This window comes from Tachypleus tridentatus, chromosome 9, assembly GCF_004210375.1.
Source record: "Tachypleus tridentatus isolate NWPU-2018 chromosome 9, ASM421037v1, whole genome shotgun sequence".
In the NCBI taxonomy this organism is placed as follows: domain Eukaryota; kingdom Metazoa; phylum Arthropoda; class Merostomata; order Xiphosura; family Limulidae; genus Tachypleus; species Tachypleus tridentatus.
This window is the reverse complement of record NC_134833.1, coordinates 114,250,565-114,277,629: the sequence shown is the minus strand read 5'-3', so window position 1 is coordinate 114,277,629 and position 27,065 is coordinate 114,250,565. Positions and strand designations below refer to the sequence as shown.

The 27,065-nt window shown below is 30.1% G+C and overlaps 1 protein-coding gene across 2 annotated transcripts in view; it reads right to left on the bottom strand.

The window, feature by feature from the left end:
* Positions 1-27,065, bottom strand: part of puf (ubiquitinyl hydrolase 1 puf) — a 136,866-nt gene continuing 109,801 nt past the window's right edge. For both annotated transcript variants that reach the window (XM_076456603.1, XM_076456604.1), the window contains exons 52-76: positions 25,834-25,913; positions 24,538-24,619; positions 23,680-23,850; positions 23,230-23,415; positions 22,819-22,923; positions 20,061-20,102; positions 19,070-19,174; positions 17,515-17,662; positions 16,780-16,877; positions 15,731-15,763; positions 13,339-13,387; positions 12,454-12,539; positions 11,811-11,894; positions 10,999-11,105; positions 10,717-10,894; positions 6,567-6,803; positions 5,289-5,523; positions 4,975-5,079; positions 2,707-2,828; positions 2,240-2,363; positions 1,635-1,714; positions 1,262-1,402; positions 1,018-1,134; positions 637-805; positions 1-499 (exon numbers count right to left, since the gene is read on the bottom strand). In XM_076456603.1, coding sequence (XP_076312718.1) covers positions 282-499; positions 637-805; positions 1,018-1,134; positions 1,262-1,402; positions 1,635-1,714; positions 2,240-2,363; positions 2,707-2,828; positions 4,975-5,079; positions 5,289-5,523; positions 6,567-6,803; positions 10,717-10,894; positions 10,999-11,105; positions 11,811-11,894; positions 12,454-12,539; positions 13,339-13,387; positions 15,731-15,763; positions 16,780-16,877; positions 17,515-17,662; positions 19,070-19,174; positions 20,061-20,102; positions 22,819-22,923; positions 23,230-23,415; positions 23,680-23,850; positions 24,538-24,619; positions 25,834-25,913 — 3,102 coding nt within the window. In that variant the 3' untranslated portion in view covers positions 1-281. The remainder of the gene's footprint in view (positions 500-636; positions 806-1,017; positions 1,135-1,261; positions 1,403-1,634; positions 1,715-2,239; positions 2,364-2,706; positions 2,829-4,974; positions 5,080-5,288; positions 5,524-6,566; positions 6,804-10,716; positions 10,895-10,998; positions 11,106-11,810; positions 11,895-12,453; positions 12,540-13,338; positions 13,388-15,730; positions 15,764-16,779; positions 16,878-17,514; positions 17,663-19,069; positions 19,175-20,060; positions 20,103-22,818; positions 22,924-23,229; positions 23,416-23,679; positions 23,851-24,537; positions 24,620-25,833; positions 25,914-27,065) is intronic.

Here is a 27,065-nt window from a genome sequence, read left to right as displayed (position 1 = left end):
TTTGGTCCTTTCCATATTTATTTATGAACGCTATAAGTAACGCTCAGCCACAATTTAAAAAGAAAAAGCACAGTTCTCTCTGCAGTTGACTGTCTTCTTATGTTAGGAACCACCATGGATAAGGTAAAGCACCCTGAAGACAAAACCTTCTGAGCAGGTAAATGCATATCAGAGAGAGAAAACACGGTTAATAAAAACTGAATTCTCCAGTCATGAGTTATATGCACAATATATTACTAAGTTTCTACATTATTCCCAAAGACTGGCAGCTGCTACTATTTTCATGTCTTCTCATTTAAAATTCCTAATAAAGCAGATGTTGATTTCAGTAACACTTCAGCCCAGTGAGTAGTTTGATTTGTGACTTGTGCTTGATTGTCCCCCAGTGGGGTTTCTTTTGGAATGCTAGTAGAAGCTTCACTCTCGGTAGATTCATCTCCAGCACCTGTAACTGATGTTTCTTCACTAGATATTCGTACTTTTTTACAAGGAGGTTCTTCTACAGAAAAACAAATATTTTAACTCTTATAATCCAGTACATCAAAGTAAGTGTAGTAGTAATCAATTCTCATTCATCGTATAATAACTGAAGAAAAAGTGGTATATTACCTTTTCACTGAAAAGAAAAAAACTTACGTGTTTCTTTTGTGCTATCTTCTGTTATGGTGACATTTTCAGTTGTATGATCTGTAGATTTTAAGAGATCTTGACACTGATCTTTTAAGTTTGAAATGGCTTCCTTAAGTTTGTTTAAACCATCTCTTGGTTTCTCCAAAGAAAGCAGCAGAAGCAAAGCTCTTAAGTCCTAGAAAGTTAATGTACATTTACAATATTAACAGTCAGGTTAATAATTTTATTTATGTATACGAGTTTTGTCTTTTCTCTTAAAATGAATTGGTAGCACTGATTGTTTCAGATTTATAATTTGCTGCTATTTTACTCTATTTTACAAAATTTGTACTGCATACATTAAGACAATGATAATCCTTCAAATGTTAATTATCTAAAACTACTTACCCCATTCAATTTTAAAGCTTGTTTTGCTAAACTTGGGGACTTTAAACTGTCTATCACAGATGAGATCAGAGACGATGTTAGCGACATTGTCTGTTCATTGATTAATTGATTAGCCACCTGGTGAAAAAATTAGTACATTATTTTTCTTACATTCCACATAAATCAAGTGTTTGCATGGTGATAATTAGACTAATTTCAAAATGTTTCATTGGTCAAGAACTTGTATGAACATAGCAAGGTTTACCTTAGGCATAAAAAGGGAAAATACTTGATATACAAAGAGGTTGTTTAGACACATTCTTTCATCAACTAAAACAGTCTCCAAGTAGTCAATGAAGAAGTTGCTGTTACAAAGAAGCTTCAGGAATGCCTTTCCTAGTTGTTGCTGCATAATGAAAATAAGAAAAAGAGATGTAACTTATCTCCTCAGTGGACAGCTTGTAAAAGAAATTGGTCATTTTCTTAAATGTACTAGTTTCACATAGCCTACCCAAAAATAAATTAATGGACTCTTGGCCAGTTAAATTTACATTTCAAAAGTGGAGAAAATTTTAATAAAAATAATTGAATACAACAGCAAAAATGTTACATTTTTTTAAAGAAAATAAATTATTTACCTCTAATTGATAAATGTCAAGCCATAGTTTTGGAAAGATAGCAAGATGAAGAGATGATCCTTCAATAGCTAACAAAGAACCTATAATAATAATAATAATAAAATATTAAACTAGAAAATGTTTCATCAAAATATGACAATGAACAAAAGACATTCATGTATCAAGTTTAAAGTCAGTATTAACTGACCATTATATAAATATCTTAGCTTATGGCTAATTCGATCCAGTTATTGTAAATCAATTAATCACTACTATCATCCAGGAATGCTGGTGCATCTGGCAATAAAGTTATTTCTAAATGGCCCATTTATCACTTCTGCATTGTAAAACTATGAATTCAAATATAATGAACCAGATTGGATAACCTATATATTTTGTGTCCTTTAATGGCTGGTATCTGCAAATCAAAGGAGAAAGTATGAAAATTAAGTATCTTCAAAACTCTGAAAATACTGCATTGTTTCCTCTTAAGCTACAAAGTAATACTCAAACATGCAGGAATATCAGAAATTTTAAACTTTTATGATGACTGAACAGAAGAAAACAACCACACTCTCATTTAAACTTAGCTATCACATACAATTTGAAATTTACAAATTACATACTCAGATTGACCAGGTCCAAGTCAATTGCATCATGTGTGATGGCAATACGACACAACATATCTACAAACTGATGGTACGGGAGAAAAAACTCAAGGACAGCTTGATCATAGGCTTCATCAACACCCTAGAAATCAGAGATCAGAAATCCTTAAGCAAACCAACAAAAACTCTACATATATCAATTTCTTATCATTTATCAGGACTTTTCATTTTTAAAAAGTGAGGTCTAGTTCCACCACATTTTTTTAATTTCTTTTAATGATCAGTTGTGTAATAATTAATTTAACTTGCATTATGGCAACAACTCACTCCTACATTAGCATATAAATAAAGTTTAACACACTAATTTTACATCATTGATTTGTTACATCATAGCAAGTGCACCAGAAACATAGGATAGTACACTGGTTAAATAATATGATCTTGAGCATGTTTTAGCAGTAAATATTTAAACAGGATATTCTAACCTTAGCACACTCCAGCTGGTTAGGGTGGAGGAACATTTGAAACATCAACCTCTGTGGCCGAATACTTGTTTTGGTGGGTAACATCATCTGATTTCTTCGTGGAAAATAAGGACCAGGGGTAACTGAAGAAAAAAAGAAAAAGAATTATATACTCACCTAAAAAGGAGAGAGATTTAGTAACACATCTATGTAAGCCTATTTTTGATGACCAATAAATAAAACAATATAACAGTACTGTTTGTTGTATGTACACAATCATTTTGCAAAAGTTGATATGGAGGTTCATTAGGCCATGTGGGGTAACATACAAATTTTAAGTTTTTATGGGTATATTTTACAATTATACAAACTAAGGGAAACAATTTTTAATATCCTAAAATAACCTGTCATTAATTGGTTCTCCAATTGGTTACATAATACAGCACATATATATTAATATAATTACAAACTTCAACATTTCCCAATACAAAAATTAAAGTGCACAAAACTTGTAAATTACAAAACTGTATACAACAAGAAGGAACTTTCAACAGTTGCTTAATGAAATATGTCAAACTTATCTATAAGACAAACATCTCAAGAAAGTAAAATGAAGATTTATTATATGTATCAACTGTCATTAGCCAACAGACAAAAACACCTGTTGCTGGAACAGTTTTTGTCCAAACAAAGAGCAGAAGCTTAAATCTAACTGGACAAGTTCATACACTTTTAATATGACTTGATTCAAATTTAGTACTGTGTTTATATAATACATAAGGATAGCAGTTACACCAAATGTATGTACCACCCCGTTTCTTACACTACCAACTCTACATTTTGACATAAATATATACATAAACAAAAATTACTGTTCTTTTCCTGCAATTTCGTAAGCAAAAAAAAAAGACAATAAATAATCTTTAAAATGTAAAATAGTAAAAAGACCAATCTTAGCAGTGAAGGATGGAATAGAAGTCCTAATTAAAAGCAAACACACAACTTTTTGAAACAAACATTCTTCCCTGTTATGACAAACGTAGTGTATCATTTTTTATATACTTTAATGAACCACTTGTAAGACTGTGTATATGAAATGTTTAAATAACCAACCCAGAAAGTCAATCAGGGATTGCATTAACTAAGTAGCTTGGATAAGCATATTGCCACACAATTTAACAAACTTGATTGTGTGAAAACAAAAATAAAAGCAGTCACAATGTTACAAGGATATAATTACAAATATCTAAGTGAAAAACTCTATTTTTTGACAGTGCTAAATATAATTTCCAGTTCATTCTGATTCAGTTATAAGGAAATAATAAACATTTAATCCAAATAAAATGGTATAAATTTCTGAATTTACAGAATGTAAGGAAAAGTACAATATCTTGAAATATAGTTATAATTATATTATGTTCATATTAAAGCACTAACCTCTGCTTCTTAAAAAAAAATCTCTCCAGATTTTCATGGCCTTATCCTGATGGTTAACAGTACAACTACACTAATGATAAGTCATAATGGTCACTACACATTACTGGCCACCAGATTTCTTCCACTATTGCATTCTTTTGTAGTACACTTAATGTGTATGACTAGAGAATTTTAATGTTTTGGGTTAAGTAGCCAACAGGATTTAGCCATTATAAAGACTTGTTTTTAATGTTTCCTGGTTTTTTATTCACATATGCAGGGCTTAAGACATTTACAGCTGATCAGGTCTAAGGAAAAAGGGTCAGAAAAGCATCTGGTCTCTAATGCAATTTGAAAGAGAATAAGTTGTCTTGTCAAAGGGTGTTCTAAAGTAATTACCCCATATGAGTGGACTTTGACAAAAGGCAGAAGATTATTGGAAATTCAGGATACAATTATGTTAACTCATGTGACAACATAATTGAATTATACACAGATGTTACTGAGACACAAAGAGTTTGCTTGTCAACTGAATTTTGAAGCAACTGAATTGGCATAAGTGGACTTTTGACAAGAGAACTTTACAGCATTTAAGATACAACTATGATCTCCACACTTTTAAAGAAATTTTGTACATACATTTAAGTTATTTTGAATATGTTTATTTGTTTACTTTCAAATGTATCATCAGCCAAGTTAGACACCAACTGTAGAAGACACTCGTATATTTACATTACTACACATACTACTAGAAAGTACATATCTGACATTAGTAGACAAAATTTGGCCACTTTTCTTATATAACTATTGACAAAGAGTTGGTGAGATTAACTGAATCAGTTAACTTGGAAATGATTTAGTTAATGAACTTACTTGGGCTACTACTTTCTAAGAATGATGTGTGACAGCTGCCTAACAGACGTATGATGGATGACAAGTTTTCATTTGGATAAAGTAAAATCAGCTCTTGGAGTACTTCTATAAAATCAGGAAATAAACATTTTTTCATTTGAAGTGCTGTTGTAATTATTTAGCAAGATATAGAAGTTTAAAACAAACAAAACACTTATCAAGTAAAAAACTGTTTTAAGTACTTTCTGGGTGAAGAAAACACATTATATAGAACTAAAGTATTCACTATGCATAAAGTGAAGTATTTTTTACAGAGTTCGAGTGTAATGACGTACCTATACATATGTGGCGAACCTTAGGAGGAGTGTAAGAGTTGAGAAGAGTCAGCAACTTGTGTATAACATCTGTGTGTTGTTTCCATGACAACAGCCACTGACTGACTTCTGGTGTGTCCTGACATCCTTGCACACACTTCAACAGATCAAGTGCAATAGCTAAAAGCTCGACCATGTCTTCAGTGACATGACAGGCTGTGGCTTCTTGATACATTATGTGTAGTGTATGGAAAGCCTTTAAAATCACAAAAACACACTCACTAACATAATATATATTGTACCAAAGGCCTCTAATATTACAAAAACATACTTGTAGTGAAGAGAAAGCCTTTAATGTAACAAGAACAAACTCAATATTTATAATGATATTTTCAGTATACTAGAGGAATATTATTATTTATTGAAGTGATTTTGCTTATTCTCAAATGTTTCTTACATCAGCAACTCCACAAATGATTTCTGAAACCAAAGTAGTGAAGCAGAGAGTTGAACAGTATTTGCTGAAGGTGTATCTTTTATTAAGACCATTAGTTATAATATTAAACAAATATAACTTTGATATGTTTATGATAATGCAGCAGCAAAAACACTAGTAGTTTTAGTACAAACAGTCAAGAAACAAACTCTTCTTATTAAGATAAAATTTTCTAAAAAAAATACAATACAAGTCAATGGATGAAAAATAAATATATTATACATCAAGCAAAGGTTCTCCATGCAAGTTTTCTTTCAACCACAACTTTACACATTAACTGCCTTTAGGCATTTGCAATTGTTGCTCTAATTGTGCTGAAAAAGTTCTACTTAATACAGTATATAATTTCATATATTTCCCCAAAAGAATTATTAAAAAGAAACTTTTGAACTTTCCTTACTTATTTACTAACTTCAGGCATTTTAGAAATTATTTAAAATCTTGAGAAAAATATAAATAAATAAATTGACAACTATGTCTAAACTTAGACTAAGAAAGTTTCAACAAAATTCTCAATAACTGATGAAACACTATGTGCAAGAAAGAAAATAAACTATTTGTATCTTTTAACAATACAAAAGATGCTATTATCATTTTAAAGTTTTCTTTAATTTCTCTTCATTTTCCAATTGCAAGTGTTTACTCCCAACTAATGCCAATTTCTTGTAGCCTATAAAGCTACACAAATTACAAAACAAATCACAATAGCTTTTATTCCAAGTTTACTTTTTAGTATCTATGAGATATTCACAGTTGCACTTATTAAACACAAAAATTAAAACCTAAACATTACTTCACTATACCTGAAACAGCATAGCCAGACCGCTATTACAGATAACAAACAAGCGATCATCTGTTGTCTCCACTAGGTGGCGTAGAGCATTAATTAATGTAGCCCAACAAGCACGAGCATCAAGAACAGTTAGGTACAGTCGCAGGGTTGTTCTCTTGAAGTGATGGATTTCTCGGATCTCCTGTTCCGTACTGTCAGGATTCTTCGTTACAAATATTTTCATCAATTTGAATAGCTCGTTCACTGCCTAGAAGGTAAAATGTCATGTTATTATATATTACTTACCATACTTAACAAAAAAAAAATGTAATTTTCTGTTATATATTAAAATTATGATATCACCAACAATTATTTAGGTTCCTTCTTAACAGAAGTAACTCTGTGTACACAGGTCAATCTATTAGACCAGCAGTTTTTAAAGGTTTTTCAATGACAACAGCCTAACCCAACTGTCTTTATTTACTCAACACTTCTGTCACCACATGCAATATACTTGTATGTTTTTCATGTTCTTAATTATCCTCTATTTGGTGAAACTCAAACAACACTTCTAGCAGTACACAGTTTGGAAACCATTGCACTAGACTGACATCATTATCTTTGCTATAATTCTGGTAACCTTTTAGTAGGCATATTTGTTTGTTGTTGGCTTTTGCACAAAGCTACAGAAAAGCTACCTGTCCCTAATTTAGCAGTGTAAGACTAGAGGGAAGGCAGCTAGTCATCACCACCCAACACCCACTCTTGGATTTCTCTTTTACCAATGAATAGATAGACTGACTGTAACATTATACTACCTACATAGCTGGAAGGGCAAGCAGTATTTTGTGTAATGGGGATTTGATCCCGCGACCCTAAGATTGTGAGTCTGGTACCCTAACCACCTGTAGTAGGTGTGTGTTGCACACAGAAATTCAGAATGTTTAATAAAATATTTTTACTAAAGATATATCTAAGTTCACCATGTCAGTCTGAGTGCAAAGTGATTTTCGTGTTAAGAATAAAAACTCTTTACTATTTCATGTTAGTTTTCCTATTTCATTTACATAACTTCTTAAACCTCCTAAATAAATATCAAATGTTTTGTTTTGATAAAACAATCTGTTACTTTGTCATCAATCATGATCAAGATAAAGTTACCAATACATTTTTTCTTCTTCTTTTGATGCCTAATTTTCCTCTTGGTTTAAGTTGTTCGTACTTTCACATTTATTTTCTGCAAATTTTCAGTCTTATTTCTTGTACTGAGTTCCTACTTCAGAATTAAAACAATAAACACAGCAGAAGGAAATAAGCCATGCATGTAGCCAGTGTGATCATAACGAGTGCAAGCAGGCTTAAACGTAATCTTTGAAATATATATACTTAGAATTTTCAATTTCTAACTAAGAAAAAAATATGTTTAAAGAAATTCACATTTTTTGCTCAGAACAGAAAACACAATCACAAAAACCCAAAGTGAGACCCAACACCATCTTACAAGCACCAAAACAAAGACACTTTCTAATGAACCTTGTAAATAACAATCTGTTCTCTCTTTTGGTAATTCAGCTACAAATGATACTTTTTGAAAGACAGAATAAACAAGAGAAGCATAGTACATAGGTTTGATGTTTTATTTGTTTTCTATTTCAGTACAAAAAATAACTTTAAGTTCATATTCTAAACTGTCAGTATCTGTAGCATAAATCTTCAATTGGTGGGATGCTCAAACCATACAAAAGTAGAAAGACAAACAACAATGGATAATGTGGAATGTAGCAGTGCATTATGTTAGTCAGGGAAATGAAGACTGAGAATTTATTTAAATTAAATTAATAAATTAAAACTTAGTTAATATAAAACTTTGAATTATAATTATGTTTTAATGTCAAGTTTCCTGACAAACATTAATAATAAAGTCAAAGGAATCTAACTCTATAAAAATGTCATGAAACAAACATTTTGACCCTCCTGTACAAATAGGGTTAGCACTTACAAATGAATTCACTCATCTCAAACAAACCCAAAACTGGGAAAAAAATATTATAAAAAAGTTCAAACACTTTACAAAACTGCATAGAATGACAAATAATAACTGAATAATGAAAGATAAAATGTGATTATTTTAATTAGTGTCTTATTGGTGAATGGAACTATAAATCTAACACAAAATAAGAAATCTTATAACATGAGCTCTTTCAAAGGTTACTTTTCTTGTCAGAGACAAACTATAAATAAACCTGAGATGTTTTATAAAACCGCTGAATATTGTAACAGCATCAGACTAACCATATGTACCGTAGTATTTTTTTTTACTGGACATGGCACAAAGTTTTAATGCCTTACATTCAAAATGTTAAACTACTTTTTGTTTATGTTATTCCAATTTGAATAGCATAATGTTTTTAAAAATATTGCCTTGTAGAATTAAAATATGATTATTAGCTACATTTTAAATTCATAATTCTATTTTTTAAAAATCTTGAATTTCCCCATGTGACACACAACACATTTTCTCTTAGCATGCAACCATCCCTATTTCACCCACCAACCCTTGAAAAAGTAAAAAATATAAACATAAGTTACTCAGTATAAAAATTGAACTTGCTTAGAAAAAACACATTTGTTATAATCTTCAACTTTGTTTGGTTACAGAGCTATCAAATAGAAAATTAGACCTCCTGCCACACCCACCAATCACATCCTCTCTTTCATAATTTGTTAATAGTTCACTCTTACGTTTAATTATTACCTATAACCAATAGAAACTCAAGGTTATCATCTATCAAATGATATGCTGTATAACATTATGTTCTGGATGGTTAAATGTCAACTTCACTTCAAGAATGAACAACAGTCTTGTGAGAAAGTTAACAGCCAGCTTGGATAAATTTCTAATGACTGTTGTTGCAGAGTTAAAAAGCCAAAAAAGTTTCAAGAGGTAAAGGAATTTGTTACTTTGTGCATGTTATTAGTTTGTATTGTTTGGATCATTATTTATTTAACAAAAAATTATTAATTGCAATACCATGAGCAGCATAAACAATTAGGGTTAATTATCTTATATAATTATAAAAAAGATTTAAGTATTTTATTTCTTGTTTTCCATATTTATTCTTTATATATAATTATAAAAGCAACTTAAATGTAAAAATATATTTTAGATTAGTTGAGATTAGATTAAATAAAGTAAATGATAATAATAATAAAATAAAAATATTTCATGAGGCACACACACAAGCTGCTTGTACTAGCTATAGTAGATCGTGGGTAATGTGATTTGAAAGTGTAACATGAACTGCACTTTCACCCAAGTAATTTACAACTTATAAGCTACAGATAATTGTTGGTTATGGTTCTAAGGGCAAATAACAATAAACGTAATTATAAGTAGATGTATGTTGTTACAATCTTTTAGCTATTTAGAAATAACATTTGTGATTTCCTGTTATAGCTTGCAATAATCATTCTAGAAAAAAAAAAAAGGTAATTGAGATTTTTTTTCTTTTCTCTGTCTCTCTCTCTTTTTTTTTTTTTTTCGGTTAAGAGATCAGTCATATTTACCATTTCGTTTTGAGTTAGGTTAGAGGAAATAATATATAAACTATCAAGTTTCACTGAAAAAAAACAACAACAAAAACCTCTGCAATATATTTAGGAGGTCTCATGGAGTACACAAAGGAAGTTTGAGATTTCTGAAATAAGGAAAAGTATTTTTAATTTTATCATAAAAATTACTGTGCACATGGACTATTTAAAACAAATACTAAATATAATTATAGACATATCTTTATTTTATCAGAAATACTTCAATAAAAAATGACTTTATATGCTAATGACTTATAATATTAAGTAAAATACTGCCAAGATATGCACTTTATATTGAAAGTTAGAAGTACTAAACCTACAAATAATTTAAATCAGTACAACAAGGTTACGTGGGTCAGTCTATATGACTGACCCCATGTTGAAAGACTTAAGAACATATACAGTGTTGTCAAAGATGTTGTCTTTTGAGTGTCTACTGGATGTTATCTAATCAACTTGGTGAGATGTTTTATGGTGTACTAAAGCGTAAAGATTTAAAAACCCTGTCAATGTTGTAACAGCAACTTATACTGAGTATTGTATGATAAAAGGTATTTAAAAGCCATATGAATTTTGTAAGATCAACTTACTGATGTATACTGTGTTGTGTACGGTGTGATGTTTTTGAAAGCCCACTGGATATTCTGATGGCTCGCCAGCTGACGTGCAAAACTCCGTGACTGCTGACAACAGAGACGCAACAGACCATAATAAGCTGGAAGCATGCAACGATTAAACACCACCACTTCTTGGTCATCATGGTCAGCCCTGAAGTGGAAAACAATTAGTTGTACATGTATATAATCTGTCTTAAAACATAAAATAAAATTACTGCATGTATTGTAAAATGAAAGATGCATTACCATACTTACAATATATAGTTAAATGCTATGTTCTTAGTGACATGGCTGTTCTGAATGATCAAACTAACATTCTCTGGACAATCTACACACACTTGGTACCAGAAGATGAGAAGAGCCTAAAAAGGAGAAAACAAAACACATAAAAGCCAGATTATCAACATTCAGTTCTGATGTAAGAAGTTTAACTTTCATTATGAGATTAAAATAAAAAATACTAAATCTATTCTTTATGAACTGATATAACATAGGTACTTCTGTCCACATGAGCTGCTTAGTTACCAAAGAAACAATTAAATATTGTGAAATTTTTTGTACTGATCATTGAAAATATGTCTCAAATACTTCAACTGTTGTGAAGGTTAAATAATTCTTATGAAAGTAACAGAGAACAATCAATACACCTCTCTATTCTACCTTTCTTAACTGAGCTTTATACCAACGTTTTATTAATCCTTTTTGTTGAACAATGTAAGACTCTAATTGCTTGTTATCTACAAATCTGCCTATAACAACAACTTATCAGTGATATTAAACGGAAGTTTACAACAGTGCACAAGAATATGAAGTGTGTGTGTGTGTGTGTGTGTGTGTGTGTGTGTGTGTGTATATCAAAAAGTATAAATTATATTACTCTAAGGTAAACTTTTTTTTATTACAATGGTACAAAGCAGTGTGAAATTTTTCAATTACTACACCATGTTTAGCACAACAGCAAAGTTTTCTACATCACTGTATAAGAATATCATTTTCTCTACTATATGATAGCATAACACTTTTCTTCTATGAAACATTTCTATATAATACCTAATAATATTTCATACCTGTTTATTATGATGGACAGGAATAGCTGGTTCGGAAAGCTTTGGTTGGAAAAGATTCCACATATCTAAGAAAAATGGACTGAACTGAAAGACAAATTGAACAGAATTATTACAACTTCTAAACATTACCCATTTTTTTAAAAAAAGGTGCATTACTTATTAATATTGTTATAACTAAGTTAAAAGACTTCTTGTGCATACAAAACTAATGGTTATTTTGCAATGCATCTTGAATATCCTAAAATACAAGTGTATCATCAAAAGTACTGGTTTGAACATTAAAAAGATTAGATGTGAGATGCAAATCTTTAACTAATCATGGGCTCTACAGTGTAAAAGAAATATTACAAAATTTGTTGCATTTCTAAAGTAGTTTATGACACGTCATTCACTTTCTATCAATACTAAAAACAAATGCAGATTCACACATTAGGTAATAATGCCACCATTCCCAGCCAGTATTTTGATAAATGACTATGAATAAATGGGAATGATTTTTTTACTTAACAAATCCTATGATTACATAATGATACTCCTAAGCATAAAGATATTCCAGCTCTCACCTCTGATACATTTTATAGCATATACATACCAACCAGAATATGACAAGCAGTGAGATCCCAATAAAATGTAATTTACGTACCATAAGCTTCTCGGTACGACTTATGAGACAGTATGTCAGCACAGCAAAGTAGTACATAAGCTTCATTGTACCATGTACTGCTGGATCTAGAAAGAAATTACAGCATATGTGAGATTTAAAGATGACAAACTGTGAATATTCAATATCAATCCAAAGTTCACTAAATAGGAAGCAGTTTTAATTTCACCATAAATAACTTGTAAATACATTATTATAATAAAATTCATTTTTACAACTAAACAAAACTTTATCTACGCAACTTATGCAAAACTATTGGTGTGTGTATAATTCACTCACTATATTTAAAATGTTCAGAAATATTAAAAACAGTACTTCATAGTTGATATCATTATTATATATATTAAAGAGAGTGATGCAAGAATGGTATTTCTTGATATAATCAAAAACTTTACAATAAGTGTTAAATACAATATTCAATTTTAATTATGTATATTTGCTGTTAAGCACCAACATATACAATGCTCTAACTATACTGTGACCACCATGAGCATCGAATTCCACGTTTTTGATACAAAATCTCAAAAGAGGATGTTAATTAACGTTTTATATGAAACAATTAAAAGTGACAAAAAAGGTAAAACAATTGTTTATTGGTTTACTGACAGAGAAGTCCAACATGGACTACAAAAATGAAAGCATCTGCTATAAGTTTTACTGACTAGCCTATACAGATTTTTTTTATACCATACTTCACCCAGATATACTACTGTTTAAATTTCCTCCACATAAAATAAAAGATTTATTTATCCCATTTCTCATTACTGAAACTATGTATGTTAAAGATATATTCCAGGGTTGTTGTTTTTTTATTCTGAAAGGTCTTTAAAAATAACATTTAATTTGATATTTTCAAAACAGACTTACCAACATAAAGCTTTGCTCTTTTTAACATCCTCAACAGGATATCATAAATCTGTTCAGATAAAAGGAAATAAAGGGATATGTAAATGAAATGTGACTAAGTCTACCTCACATAACATTATTTTTCAACATCAGCTATGTTTCTACGAATGTTTAGTTTACATGTCGTAACAGAATTTCCCATTAGTCTAACTCAAAAGATTCTTTTAATGAAGGTTTTTATATTTAAATAACATGTACAAGTATCAGAATATGAAGCACAGAAAATTGTGTGTAATAAACACATTTAACCATACTATTACAATTATTAAATATTGATAGGCCTAAAGGAACAATAACATGAGAAAAACAAGGGTTTTGTATTTGTTAGCTTGAAGTTCTGATAACTAAAATCTAAAAAAAAAACCCAAGAGAAATAAGATAATAAAAACACTTTAGTATGGCATAACCAAAAACTCACAAACATGAGAAAGAATTGCCAAAGAAAAAACAGTGGTTAGACAAGATACCCAAAATAAGGAAACCAAAACTTCACAAATGTTTGACAGAAAATTATCAAATAAAACAATACTGGCTAGACAAGCTACCACAATAAAGAAACCATAACTTCACAAACTCTAGAGAGAATTATCAAAGAAAATAACACTGATTAGACAAGTGACCCACAATAAAGAAACCCAAACTTCCCAAACAGATATGAAGCAGATACTAAAGAAAACAAAATTAACTGGACAAGGAAACCAAAAAAGTCATAAATATTTGATATCTTTATTATAATTATTTTATAAAAAATGCTTATTTTAAAGTTTTATATAAAGGAACAACTCTAAAGATATGTATTAAAATCATTCCCATCTCTAAAAAAGCAGAAGAAGGGTTTTAAAGAAATATCAAACAACATGCTTACTACTAAGTTCACAACTAGATCAACACTATGAAACATTATGCAGAATGGGAGTAAACAAAACTGCTACCATAAAACTTATATAGAAGGCTAGAATATAAGTACTGCCATAAACCTATATAGAAGGCGAAAAGATAATTAATACCATGAACTTGTAGAGAAATTTAAAAGGTAAATGCTGTCATAAAACATATACCAAAGACCAAAAGTTAACTGCTGACATAAGACTTGTATATAAGGTTGAACGCTAACTCCTGACATGAGACTTGTACATAAGGTTGAACGCTAACTCCTGACATGAGACTTGTACATAAGGTTGAACGCTAACTCCTGACATGAGACTTGTACAGAAGGTTGAACGCTAACTCCTGACATGAGACTTGTACAGAAGGTTGAACGCTAACTCCTGACATGAGACTTGTACAGAAGGTTGAACGCTAACTCCTGACATAAAGACTTATACAGAAGGTTGAACACTAACTCCTGACATAAGACTTATACAGAAGGTTGAACACTAACTCCTGACATAAGACTTATACAGAAGGTTGAACACTAACTCCTGACATAAGACTTATACAGAAGGTTGAACACTAACTCCTGACATAAGACTTATACAGAAGGTTGAACACTAACTCCTGACATAAGACTTATACAGAAGGTTGAACACTAACTCCTGACATAAGACTTGTACAGAAGGTTGAACACTAACTCCTGACATAAGACATACAGACACTAACTATACAGAAGGTTGAACACTAACTCCTGACATAAGACTTATACAGAAGGTTGAACACTAACTCCTGACATAAGAGTTATACAGAAGGTTGAACACTAACTCCTGACATAAGACTTATACAGAAGGTTGAACACTAACTCCTGACATAAGACTTATACAGAAGGTTGAACACTAACTCCTGACATAAGACTTATACAGAAGGTTGAACGTTAACTTGAGATAAGACTTGCACAGAAAGCTGAAAGTTAACTGCTGACATAAGACTTGCACAGAAAGCTGAAAGTTAACTGCTGACATAAGACTTGTACAGAAGGTTGAAAGTTAACTGCTGATATAAGACTTATACAAAAAGTTTAAAGGCATCTGTTAACAGAAAGATAACTGATTACTGAAATCATGAAAAGTTGAAGTGTTTTAAACATAACTGTTACTGAAAACATCAGTTGCAAAAAGATAATTCCACTAAAAATAAGCTGATATAATAAATATGATTATATTGATAAAATATTGTGTAGCTTCTGTCACCGGAAATAATGTACTGACTACCTTTCTACTTACTTCTGAAATGCTATTACTATTATATTGAGAAAAAGTTAGAAGCTATAGTCTTTTCCTTTATTTATTTTTTGGAGAAAATAACATCAAATAAACACAACAAAAATATATTCATTTATTAATCTACAATTATTTCAAGATCTGTGAAACATAAGATGTGAAATTACACTACTTTTAAAAATTTAAAATATTATTTATACCTGATGCATGATGCCTAGAGCTTCTCCACTCATCTGTAAAATATAAAAAGCACATTGTAAAAACACAAAAAAACTTATAACATGTGTAATTAAACCAGTTTTAATAATGCCTTGGAATAAATTATTTTAATGTTAAAATTTTTTCTTGAAAAAAGTTTCTTTTCTTAGTTTCTTATACAGTTCCATAACATTAAAAAACAAATGAAAAGTCCACTATTAGCCACAAAGTCAAACATTTAACACATGCACTTATACTTTTTACACAAAACTAGAATACATGACCTAAAGATGTATGACTGAAATAATTTGTGTGTAAATTTGACCAGTATTATCACAAATGTAAAAAAGTTAATATCATGTAAACATATTCACTAACATTTCTTGTCACTTAACCTGTCTGCTTATAAAGTACAGGCATTGGAAAATGAGTTTGACCCAAATTAACCACTGTCGATGTAAAGAAAGAAAAACTATATGTTTATTAACTTCATCAATGAGTATTGAACTATACAAAATACATGGCAGTCTAAAGGATAAATTACTCCACTGTCTCATTAGTTTATCACACTTCAAATTAATATATAGGCAGTAGATGAGCATGGTAAGTAAACTGCTACAAGATCAGTGAGTTATGATGTTGCATTGCAAATTTTATCCATTTAGAAGTGCAAGACAGCTGACTTTTGGACCTCCCTTTATGCAACACAACAAACAGTTGTCAAGTGTCCAATTGTTACTTACTTCTGTGACATGCCATAAATAGTTGTTTTTTTTTAATTTTATATTGGACTGTGAAATTTATTAAAGTACTACAAATACTATTTGGCAAGGAGGATAAAATGCTATTATGCGAACCAATGTAACAAATATAAACAGGAATAATTATCTTTATCTAAGGACATTTTTTAAAGAATTCTGTTTAACTGGAAAAAATAAAACAAGAATACTGTTTTACTTTTAATCACAATATGGCAGTACCTTCTTGCATTTCATTGTAATTAGTTAGTTGTTTAGGTTGGAAAGATAAGGTAAACATAATTAATTCTTACCGTTACTTCTTTCTGAGGCGTAAGCATACTCCTTGTAGACCTGAAGGCCTGCCGAAAGTGATTACTCGGAACAAGAGATACCAAAAGTAAAGCAGCCACTAAAATCAGAAGAGAAAGTAACAGTACAGTTGACACACTTTACTAGTAATGTTGGGATGCTTAATAAAATGAAGACATTAAACAATAACTACATCTCTTCTACTTTTGTGTACTTATCCAATATTTTGAATACAAGTACACACTCTAGCCTCACTTGTAACATCATTCTTTTCTTGAGGCTTGGATTTATGATTTTATAACCAGTTTGTTCCCAGCCAAAAAAACAACTACAACAAACAAACAACAACAAGTTTGTTTAGTTTGAATTTGAGGCTAACTGTGCACTAGCTGTTCCTAATTTAGCAATGAAATATAAGAGGGAAAGCAGCTAGTCATCCCCACCGACTGTCTACTCTTGGGATACTCTTTTACAAACAAACAGTGGCATTGAATATCTCATTATAACACCCTTATGACTGAAAGGGTGAGCACATTTGGTGGGATGGGGACTCAAACCCATGACCCTCAGATTGTGAGTCAAGTGTCTTAACTAACTTATCATGCTGGGTGAAAAAAAATAGGACAAATTTTTCAGTACATAACTTTTCATTATTAATAAACAAAAATTAAGTTTTAGTTAAAATCTGAATCACTAAATATGTAATTATGTATTGTGAAGATCTGTTTGGCACTAACCATTCCTCACTCGCTGCAGGTTATGGGCCATAAGAAACCTCTCCACCCAGCTGTCCATGTTTTGAAGCACCCATGAATGAGCAACTTTATTTCTAGGAACCTGCATTGTAAGCCATTCCAAACACTGCTGAGGGCAATACTCTGAGGCCTAGCAGAAACAATGTAAACAATAATGTTTATAATGATTAACCAATAAAAACATGTCAACTGGAAAAAATGTTTCTTAAAATAATACATTATATTAATACACATTAACATTTTACTATGTCTAAACACAATAACCATTAGGTTAAAAATAAAAATTGAATAAATATTAAGAAACAGTGAACACAGCTTTAGAGTATTTCTGATCAATGCACAGAACCATATTTACAACATTTTAGAATATACTCCGGACAAAAGAAAAGATTCTGTATTGACCATTAAGAACAAATACTGACCTTGATCTAAGAGAAATTTGCAGTGACAATAAACTAAAATTATATTCTGATAACCTTAAAACATGATAAATCAAATATAACAAGACAGACCATTAAATATATATAATGAGATAATAATTTAAGATCCCCTGTTTCACTCATGAAATTTTCAATTAGAAACTACTAGCTACTTGAATCTAATTTTAATTAAATTTTATCTACTATAAATGAAATAAAACATAATAGGTACACTGCAATGAGGCACTTAACAACAGTTTGAATAATGCAAGTGGGTGTGTTTTACTGATGTACCACTGAGCATACAAAGTTCAAAGAAGTAGTGCACAGAAAGTATATTTAAGAAATGCAACAGTTGCACTTTACCATTGTCATATACAACAGTAGGTGAATTTTCAATAATTAAAGTAAAAAAAGAAGTATCATCATAAAATGCTAATATGGTGGAAACCAACAAACAAAACATAGAACTAATTCAAAGTTATAAAACTGGTTTGGTGGAAACCAACAGAGAACAAGGCACAGAGCTAATTCAAAGGTATAAAACTGGTATAGTGGAAACCAACAGAGAACAAGGCACAGAGCTAATTCAAAGGTGTAAAATTGATATGGTGGAAACCAACAGAGCACAAAACAGAACTAATTTAAAGGTATAAAATTGGTATGGTGGAAACCAACAGAGAACAAGACACAGAACCAATTCAAAGGTATAAAAATCCGATATGGTGGAAACCAACAGGAACAAAACATAGACTAATTCAAAGGTATAACACATTGGTAAAAATATAAATCTGAACTAATATGAGTAATGGAATCCTGTTAATTCATACCTTAATCTAATGCAATTTTTACACACAATGGGCTCAGCTCCAAGTTATCCAATCATGAAAGTATACCTAAATTCTTAACAAGCTTATCTGTACTGCAAAGGTTTACTTATGTTCACCTATGTCAATCTTTTACTGTACTCAACCATTTATGCTACGTACGTTCTCATCCTTTTTTGAATAGCTTTTGCTTCCACCATTTAAATAAAAAAGGTTTTTTCATGTAGTTAGAAATTAAGCAATCAGAAATCTTTAACCAGTTGTAAATACAAACTGTGTAAATCATCTTACCTCCCAGATTCTGTGTAAAATGAGGTTGGTAAAAGGAGGTAAACCTGGGGGACCACCCACAAACTCCACCAACATAGATAACAACTTGAAGAAAGGTCCACTTGCCTGAAGAAATAACAAACATTCATGTGTATCACATATAATGATAAATTATTTCCAATTATTTTCAGCTCTTCAAGAATGGTCATCAAGTTACTATGGTTGTAGATATAAACTACCAACTGCATGCCAATTTCAGAATATTTATCAGTGGACTGTAGAGTAAAATCAGCTCTTTCTATTGTCTATATACATGTATATGCAAAAACTACAAGTATGTTACAAAACTCAAGTAAAGGTACAGAAAATGGATGTGGAGGCTAACAAAATGTATTTCTTATTTTTACTTTACTTTGCGAGAGAACTTTGAAACTTTTGTTAATAGTTCAAGTAAACATAATTAAATGTTTAAATGTACATTTACAGGGCTGACATTAATTATATCAACAAAGGAAGAATCAAAGTTGATATTTTTCATAGCTTGTGGGTCACATGACAACACAAAAGGTTTCTTTTGAAATAAAGGAATTAAAAGTTAGATAATGTAAAGATTTGAAACATAACATCTATTATAATGTTAAATTCATTCACATATACTGATAGTACAGATGTTTAATTTAACCTTGTTGTACACAGAAAAGAAGCGAGGCAGCCATCATGAAAGGGTTAATAGACTACTGAAAGCAAGATTTATTTTATGTAGTTTTTAGTTTAAACAGTCTCTTTAGTACACTCTGGAGGCTTTAAAATGTTTGAATTCAACCAGGAAAAAGTTCAGCTGCAAACTTTACTTTCTCTAGCTAAACAAAAACTGTATTTTAGAATGTCAAACATGTAACATTAAGCAGACTACACTATTTTGGTAAAACTTAAATGAATACATAAAAAAATCAGGTTCTTTTAATGCTTGACTCATAAGAAATAAAAACTAAAAGTATACAATTGGTCTTACCTCTTGTTGTTTGGTTATGGCTGAGAAGATCATGTTGATTATCTAAAAAATAAGAATTATCCACTCTTAAAACTGTTTTACCACAAACGGAAACTACAGAGAAATCATAAACTTTCACATAAGTTACTAAACAAATTAGGAGCTCTTAAACCCAAAATAATAATACTAACTCAGCAGCAAAACAATTCCAATTATTCCAAGTGAGAGGCTTATTCTGAAATTTGATATATACCATGATTTATTATTATTATTACAAGAAATTTCCAAAAGTAATACATAATATAACTTGAAATGACTTGTGTATTTTTCTTTGACATGGGGAATTAATGTTTAATATAATTTAATATTTATTCTTACAAAATTTGATAAGCTTCTAGTAAACATGAAAAATCTGTTATACACACAAAAAATTAATCTAAATTTATGAAGACAGTCTGCCTTGAGTACTCACTATCCTGGATGCAAGGTGATTTTCATGTTAAGAAAAATATTTTTTCACCTTACAGTTTTCATAATTCATTTATGTAACCTCTAGAACCTCCTTCAATAAACGTTTTATATTTCTTGAACATAACAATAAATCACCCAGCATTTTTAAAAACATAGCTCAAATTACAGCAGAAAAAAGTATCAAATACATTACACACAAGAACCTTGTGTGTTGATCTCAATATGACAGTGTTCTTATTTAAGTTTTCTTATATAATGTAATAAGTTTTTAATTTTTACATTTTGCATCCATTAAAACTATATATCAATAAATAAAACATACATATACATGTGAAATACCACTTAGCATTTCTTATAGATCTATTTGGACTTCATATTATACATCTAGTGTCCTTTGTTAATACTATTTTTCCATACTGTATTAGTTATCCAATAAATAATTCGTGTAGCTCTTCAAATATCTGTTTTTTGACAAAAATTATAATTCAGATAATAAAAGAGAATAACTTAAAATAACTATAATTTATCCAGTGTTTTACCATTTATATATATATAGGTAATAAAGATTACATTACCCAAAGAAGGATGGGTAATTCAATAAAATCTCCTTGGGAAATAGACATTTATCATGGTTATGAAATTATACAGCAGACAACAAAGTAATTTTTAAAGCAAGAAAAGTTAGGAGGAGATTCTGTGTTGAGTGTAATACATTTATTGACATTTCAAAAAGTAGTTGGTGTACTTAATTGGTGGGCATTCAAAAATGCATGCAAAAAAATGAAATAAACCTAAAATGGAGAATCTAGAGTATATATTTATCAAGTGACACAAAAAAGTGGAGGTTGAGAATGGATTTAAATATTTAATTTTTAAATTAAGAAATTAAGCTTGTATAACATTAACATTTGAATTATAAACTACATTCTGATGCTATGTTTATTGACATACAATGATAACAAAGTTATTTAACTTTTTAAGAATGTCAGTTTGTAAAAGGTTTGACATACACACTTTGACCCCACCCCTTGCACATAAAGTCAAATATTTCACATATATTGAAAAGTAACTGAGAGCAGCATTCAGATCATATACTAATTTCTATATCAAAAGTTTCACACAAAAAACAAGACCTTGAAATAAGTGACAAAAAATGTGTGATATTTTTCTTTTAACAATAATTTCATACCCCAAAATATTTCACTGTTAGAGACCATTACTATATCAAGACAAAAATATCCTATAGCATTACATGTTACATTATGCTGCTAATGAAAATGTTTCATAACAGTCAGTAATATTACATTACAATTTAATAAGTATGATAACAGTGTGTGTGATACATTATAGTGTTAACCAGAATGTCTGATAATATCTGTGTTACATTAGATTCTTAGTAAGTATCTGATAACAGTCTAAATTACAAGATGTTAATAAGGTCTATCTGAAGGCTGTTACATTTGCCCACCCATTTACAAAAATATCTAGGAAAGGTCTCTCCTGCATTATATTGCTAATAACATAACACTGTTTAAAAAGAAACTGATAAATGCCAATATTAGACTGTTTTATTAACAAAAATGTCCAACTACAGACTACTAGAAAAGCATAAATTTTCACTGTTGGTAATCATTACAATCATCAACAATGTTTATTAGCAATGTGTTAGAAGCATATACATGTTTGCTCTCTGAGACCAATATATGTTGTCTGTAATAATAAGAATATTCAATAAGAGCCCATAAAAAACATAATTAGTCCAGAAATTAGGTGCAATAACTTAAGCACAGAAAAAAAAAGTGTTTGAAATACTTTTAACTCATCCAATAAAATTTACAAGTATACACAATTTTAAATTTTTAAAAAAGTTAATTGTAAGAATACAGTAATTTTGCCTTTTTTTAAACCTTACTAAGACTTTTAACAAATAATGATTTTTCTATATATTATATCTAAAGAATTGATATTTTAAACATTCTAGATATTTAGGATCCACAGAAGTGAAAATTATATACATGGTTTAACAATGAAAGGTTTAAACTGTGAGTCACACTTATATATGGATGTATTTATTTATACTAAATCAACAGGAAAAATCAAGCAACTTTCATTATTATGTGCCTTGCTAAAAACATTTATAATGCACATGAATTATGTAGTTATAAACATAAAAATCAAATATGTTAGACCAGTTTTATCAATCACATTGTATATTTAAGTATTTCAAATTTCTCATTACGATTTACAGTAGTCAAAGTTACTCAAGAAAGGTACAATTTGCATATATGTCTCAAAACTTGTCACTTACATGGTGAGCTAGGGGTTCATTCCAACGACACAAACTAAATATGAGGTTGCAAGTCTGTCGTAAGTTTATATTATCTCGGATCTGCTGATGTAAAAATGGAAAACCCTACGCAGAAAAAGTATACATATACATAACAAATTTGTTTAATGTGATAATAAAATAAGTTTTTTGAAAATGAAATACTTTAAAACTACATTAACATTTATTTAACAAAAATATTTTGAGCTAGTTAACTCACCAACAAAAACTTAGTGCACTAGAAACAAAATATTAATTCTAAGAAGGCAACAAAAATACTTTATCATATACTTTTTGTACTGACTTCAGCTTTCCAATACATACAGAACAAAGAGGTTAGAGGTGTATTTTAAGAACCTACTGATTAACTTTGAACATTAAAGGTTTACCCACCTTCCCTCCTGCTACAGTACTGAAGTCATTATGAGATAAATGAAGACGGTGATCATCTCCTCTCGATCTTTCTACTAGCAGAGCCACCAGGGTAATCATCTTCTCTAGTGATGCAGGTTTGTACTTATCATCTACTGATGAAACCACTTCATCATCATCATCATCTTCATCAGATACTACCTCAACCTGCAGCACAAATATTTCTATCTCATGTTTTGTTTACATAACTTTCGAGAATATCTGCACGTATCGATATACACAGACAAGTACAATTACTTTAGAGATAACAAAGCTCCCAAACTTTACATCTGATATCTGGCAACAAAAAAAGAACAAAAAGCAGTCATTAAATTATAATTTAAACAAAGCAGATGAGACATAACCCTGAAAAACATATGTAACTGATGTCAGAGAAAACCTATGTTTTCTAACACCTGTTTTATCACTTACACAGCCTGTGTCATCTGAACTTTTCTGTCCCAGATAAAAATTGACGATGGTAGTAATAGCTTCTACAGATAAAAGGAACTGACATTCCTCTTCTCCCATCTTAGCAAACTCCACCAAGAAAGCAAAGTACTCTGTCAAATGTTTCAAGTGTTCTTTGGCTCCATGTTCAATCTAAGTGAAGACAGTTAAAAAAACAAGGAGAGAGTGGGAGACAGTTAATTGTTTGGTGTTTTAAATGTGAAGCAAGATAAGTTTTCAAAAACGTTTAATTTCAATGAACGAAGAATAAATCTCTACTATAATGCATGGCAACCCTATAAACAGATCTTTTTTGTAGCTGCAATACTTTTTCTATGATGAGAATAAGAGAAATTAAAAACATATCAAAGAAAATGCAGACTGTTTAGTTTACTGCTTAAGCCCATGAACTACGAAAGGACATTATAGATTTATGTACACCTGAACATTTTATAGTTTGTAAAAATTCAAACAGATCCATGAACAATTAATAAAGTGTAATAACCTGCCTAATCTTGTTGAAACAATGTGACAATTGATAAGAACAATTTGCATGATGAAGACATGTTAACAAAAATGGTGCGAGAGCTTTCAAAGTATTAGAGAGAAAGCAAACATTATAAAAACACTGAATCTGTGTCAAAAGTATTATTTAATCTGGAAATAATACAATACACTTCCTAGAAGGAAAAATGAACTTAAAATATCTTTCCTTATAGAATGCATACATAACTGATTTTATAGCTAACTAACATAGAAGCAAAATTATGACAACAATGGAACTGTGGAAGTGTCAGAGCAAGTTAACATAATGTCTTGTTTGACAAAAAGCAACCTTACCAATGTGAGAAGCTTTTTGATGAAACGGGTTACACATGAATCCTGGCCAAGTTGGCTAAAATCCACATCAGTGGAGTCATCACTATAATCATTTATAAGTATTCAAAAAATTACTTACAACAGCTTAAAACCTATAGTGTGAAAATCTAAAATCAATAACCACTTTTGTGTACAACATGCATTTTAAGAATAATTTTCACTTTCTCACTGAATAATTAATAATCTGGCAAACATATCTGCATTTATTTTACATAGTTTTTTATTAATAATTCAGATACTGCTGTCTTTATTCAATATTTATGTGACTAAAGAACCAATGTGTGTGTCCGTCAACGTGTATATGCATCCTAACTTGCATGTAATTTAATATTCCTATTTGCTAATTGTGAAGTAGTACTTTTATATTTACATGAGTGCTAAACTATGATGTCTATAACATTCATTTCACTAACATGCAAGGAAACACACCAAGTTAATTCTTTAGCCTTCTGTGGTTTATAAATAATGCAATATTATTTCAATACAAATTTCAACAGTTGCCTTAAAAATCTATAATTAGAATTACAGATTAAATTAGTTTCATATACAAGTTTATCCACTATATAATCTATGGTAATTAGCCTTATAGTCATTGTCACAAATTCATTAATTTTTAATGCTCCACAGCAAACACACTGTGGAAAATAAAATAAAAACAGATTTCAGTTGACATACAAACGTGATTTAAACACACACACACAAAATTACAGCATATGATTTTTACACTTCTTGATACCACAACTTTAAAACTTCACTGTTGTAACGTCACTTTATCAAGAGTTTGATCAAGATAAAATCTCAAGAACACAGTCAAAGATGGTGATTACTCAGAAAGACAACTTTTTCTGAATACTGTTTCAATAGTCAAATCATTTCAATACATATGTCATATGCAAAGCACAAATTTATCCCTAGTTTTAATTAGGCTACTAATAAACTGGAAAAATCAATATCACTGCTCTCAGTATATCATCCTTTACTGAGCCAATTCCAGCAAAGCTCAGTGGCTTTCATAATGATTAATGTTGAAGAGACTTCCAAGTATTCTGATGACAATAAATTATTCATACTTATGTTAACTTGATTGCAAAACAAATACTAACTCTAAAACCATTCTTTCATTCCAGCACAGCCATAATTACAGACAATTTCATAAAATTCTTTCTGACAAAACATCTTAGGTGTGTGGTTCTCAAGAAAACATTTTTTCTTTTAGTAATTTTAATGTGACATAACACAATACATAATACTAGTTACCTGTCTCCATACTGGTGGAAATAGGGAGAGTGAAGAGGTTTCAACTGGTTGATCACATGAATGCAGAGCCTCTGAAACAGCTGCAGATCATGTTATTTAATTAGTAACAATTTGAGATAATATGTGAACTAATTTGCTAAAACAACTTAAATGAAATTTCAAAACAACTAAAACAAATAATAACAAGTTTTCTAATTTAACAGAAGGGTAACTGATCAAATTAATCAAAAACTACTATAAATAAAAAAACATTCAGTTGTCAATGACATTGTAATTGAGGAATTTTAACTTTAGGCATATGAAATGGGAAATTTTGAGAGAAATTTTGGGAAATCATGAGAGAAAGATTTTTATAAACCACTTATGATGATTTTCTTCACCAATTAGCCATGAAACCTACTAGAAACAAAGCTATTTAGATTTATTGTTAATGTCTAATATAGAAATAGTTGTGAAGGTGGAGACTGCAGAACATTTGGGTGCAAGTGATGATCATTACTGTGCAAGCTTTGATATTTTATTGCATACGGACACAAAGAATAATATTTTGATTATAAATTTCAAGAAAGCAAATTCTAAATGGATGAGACAAAAATTATCTGTTGTGAACTGGACAGTTGAATTAACTGAAGATACTGACAAAAAGTGGAATATTTTAAAAATACATTTTCGTATATTCAAGACAGACAAGTTCATTACAATAAAAAAGGTGGCTATAAGTAAGAACCCAGGTTCACTAACACAATAAAAGAAATGTATTAAATTTTAAAAAGAAGTTGAACTTGATAGAAAGATTAAAGAGATTCAAGACAGTTGGTCCAACAGGAAAATAGGAAATCAAACAGAGTACATGAAACAAAGTTGAATGAAAATAAAACAACATAAGAATTTTTTTAAAACACATTGAGGATAAACAAAACATTAGAATGGTAGTAGAAATTTGAGAGATAATAAAAGAGAACATGTTCATAAATGCCTGTGTTATTAAACCATCATTAATGGTTATTTAATTCTACTTTAAAAAAAAAAAACTTTTCATGAAGGTTTGAGCAATATTCTTCACCCTGAACAGCTGCTAAATAGAAACAAGGTTGAACACAATGATGACATTAATTATGAACTTGTTTAAGAATGAACAGGGAAGTTTAAAAATAAGCCTCCTCCTGAGTCAGAATCTATTTCCGAAAAGGTTTTTAAGGAAGTGAGGGAATGAGTGTGTGCTACTGTTCTCT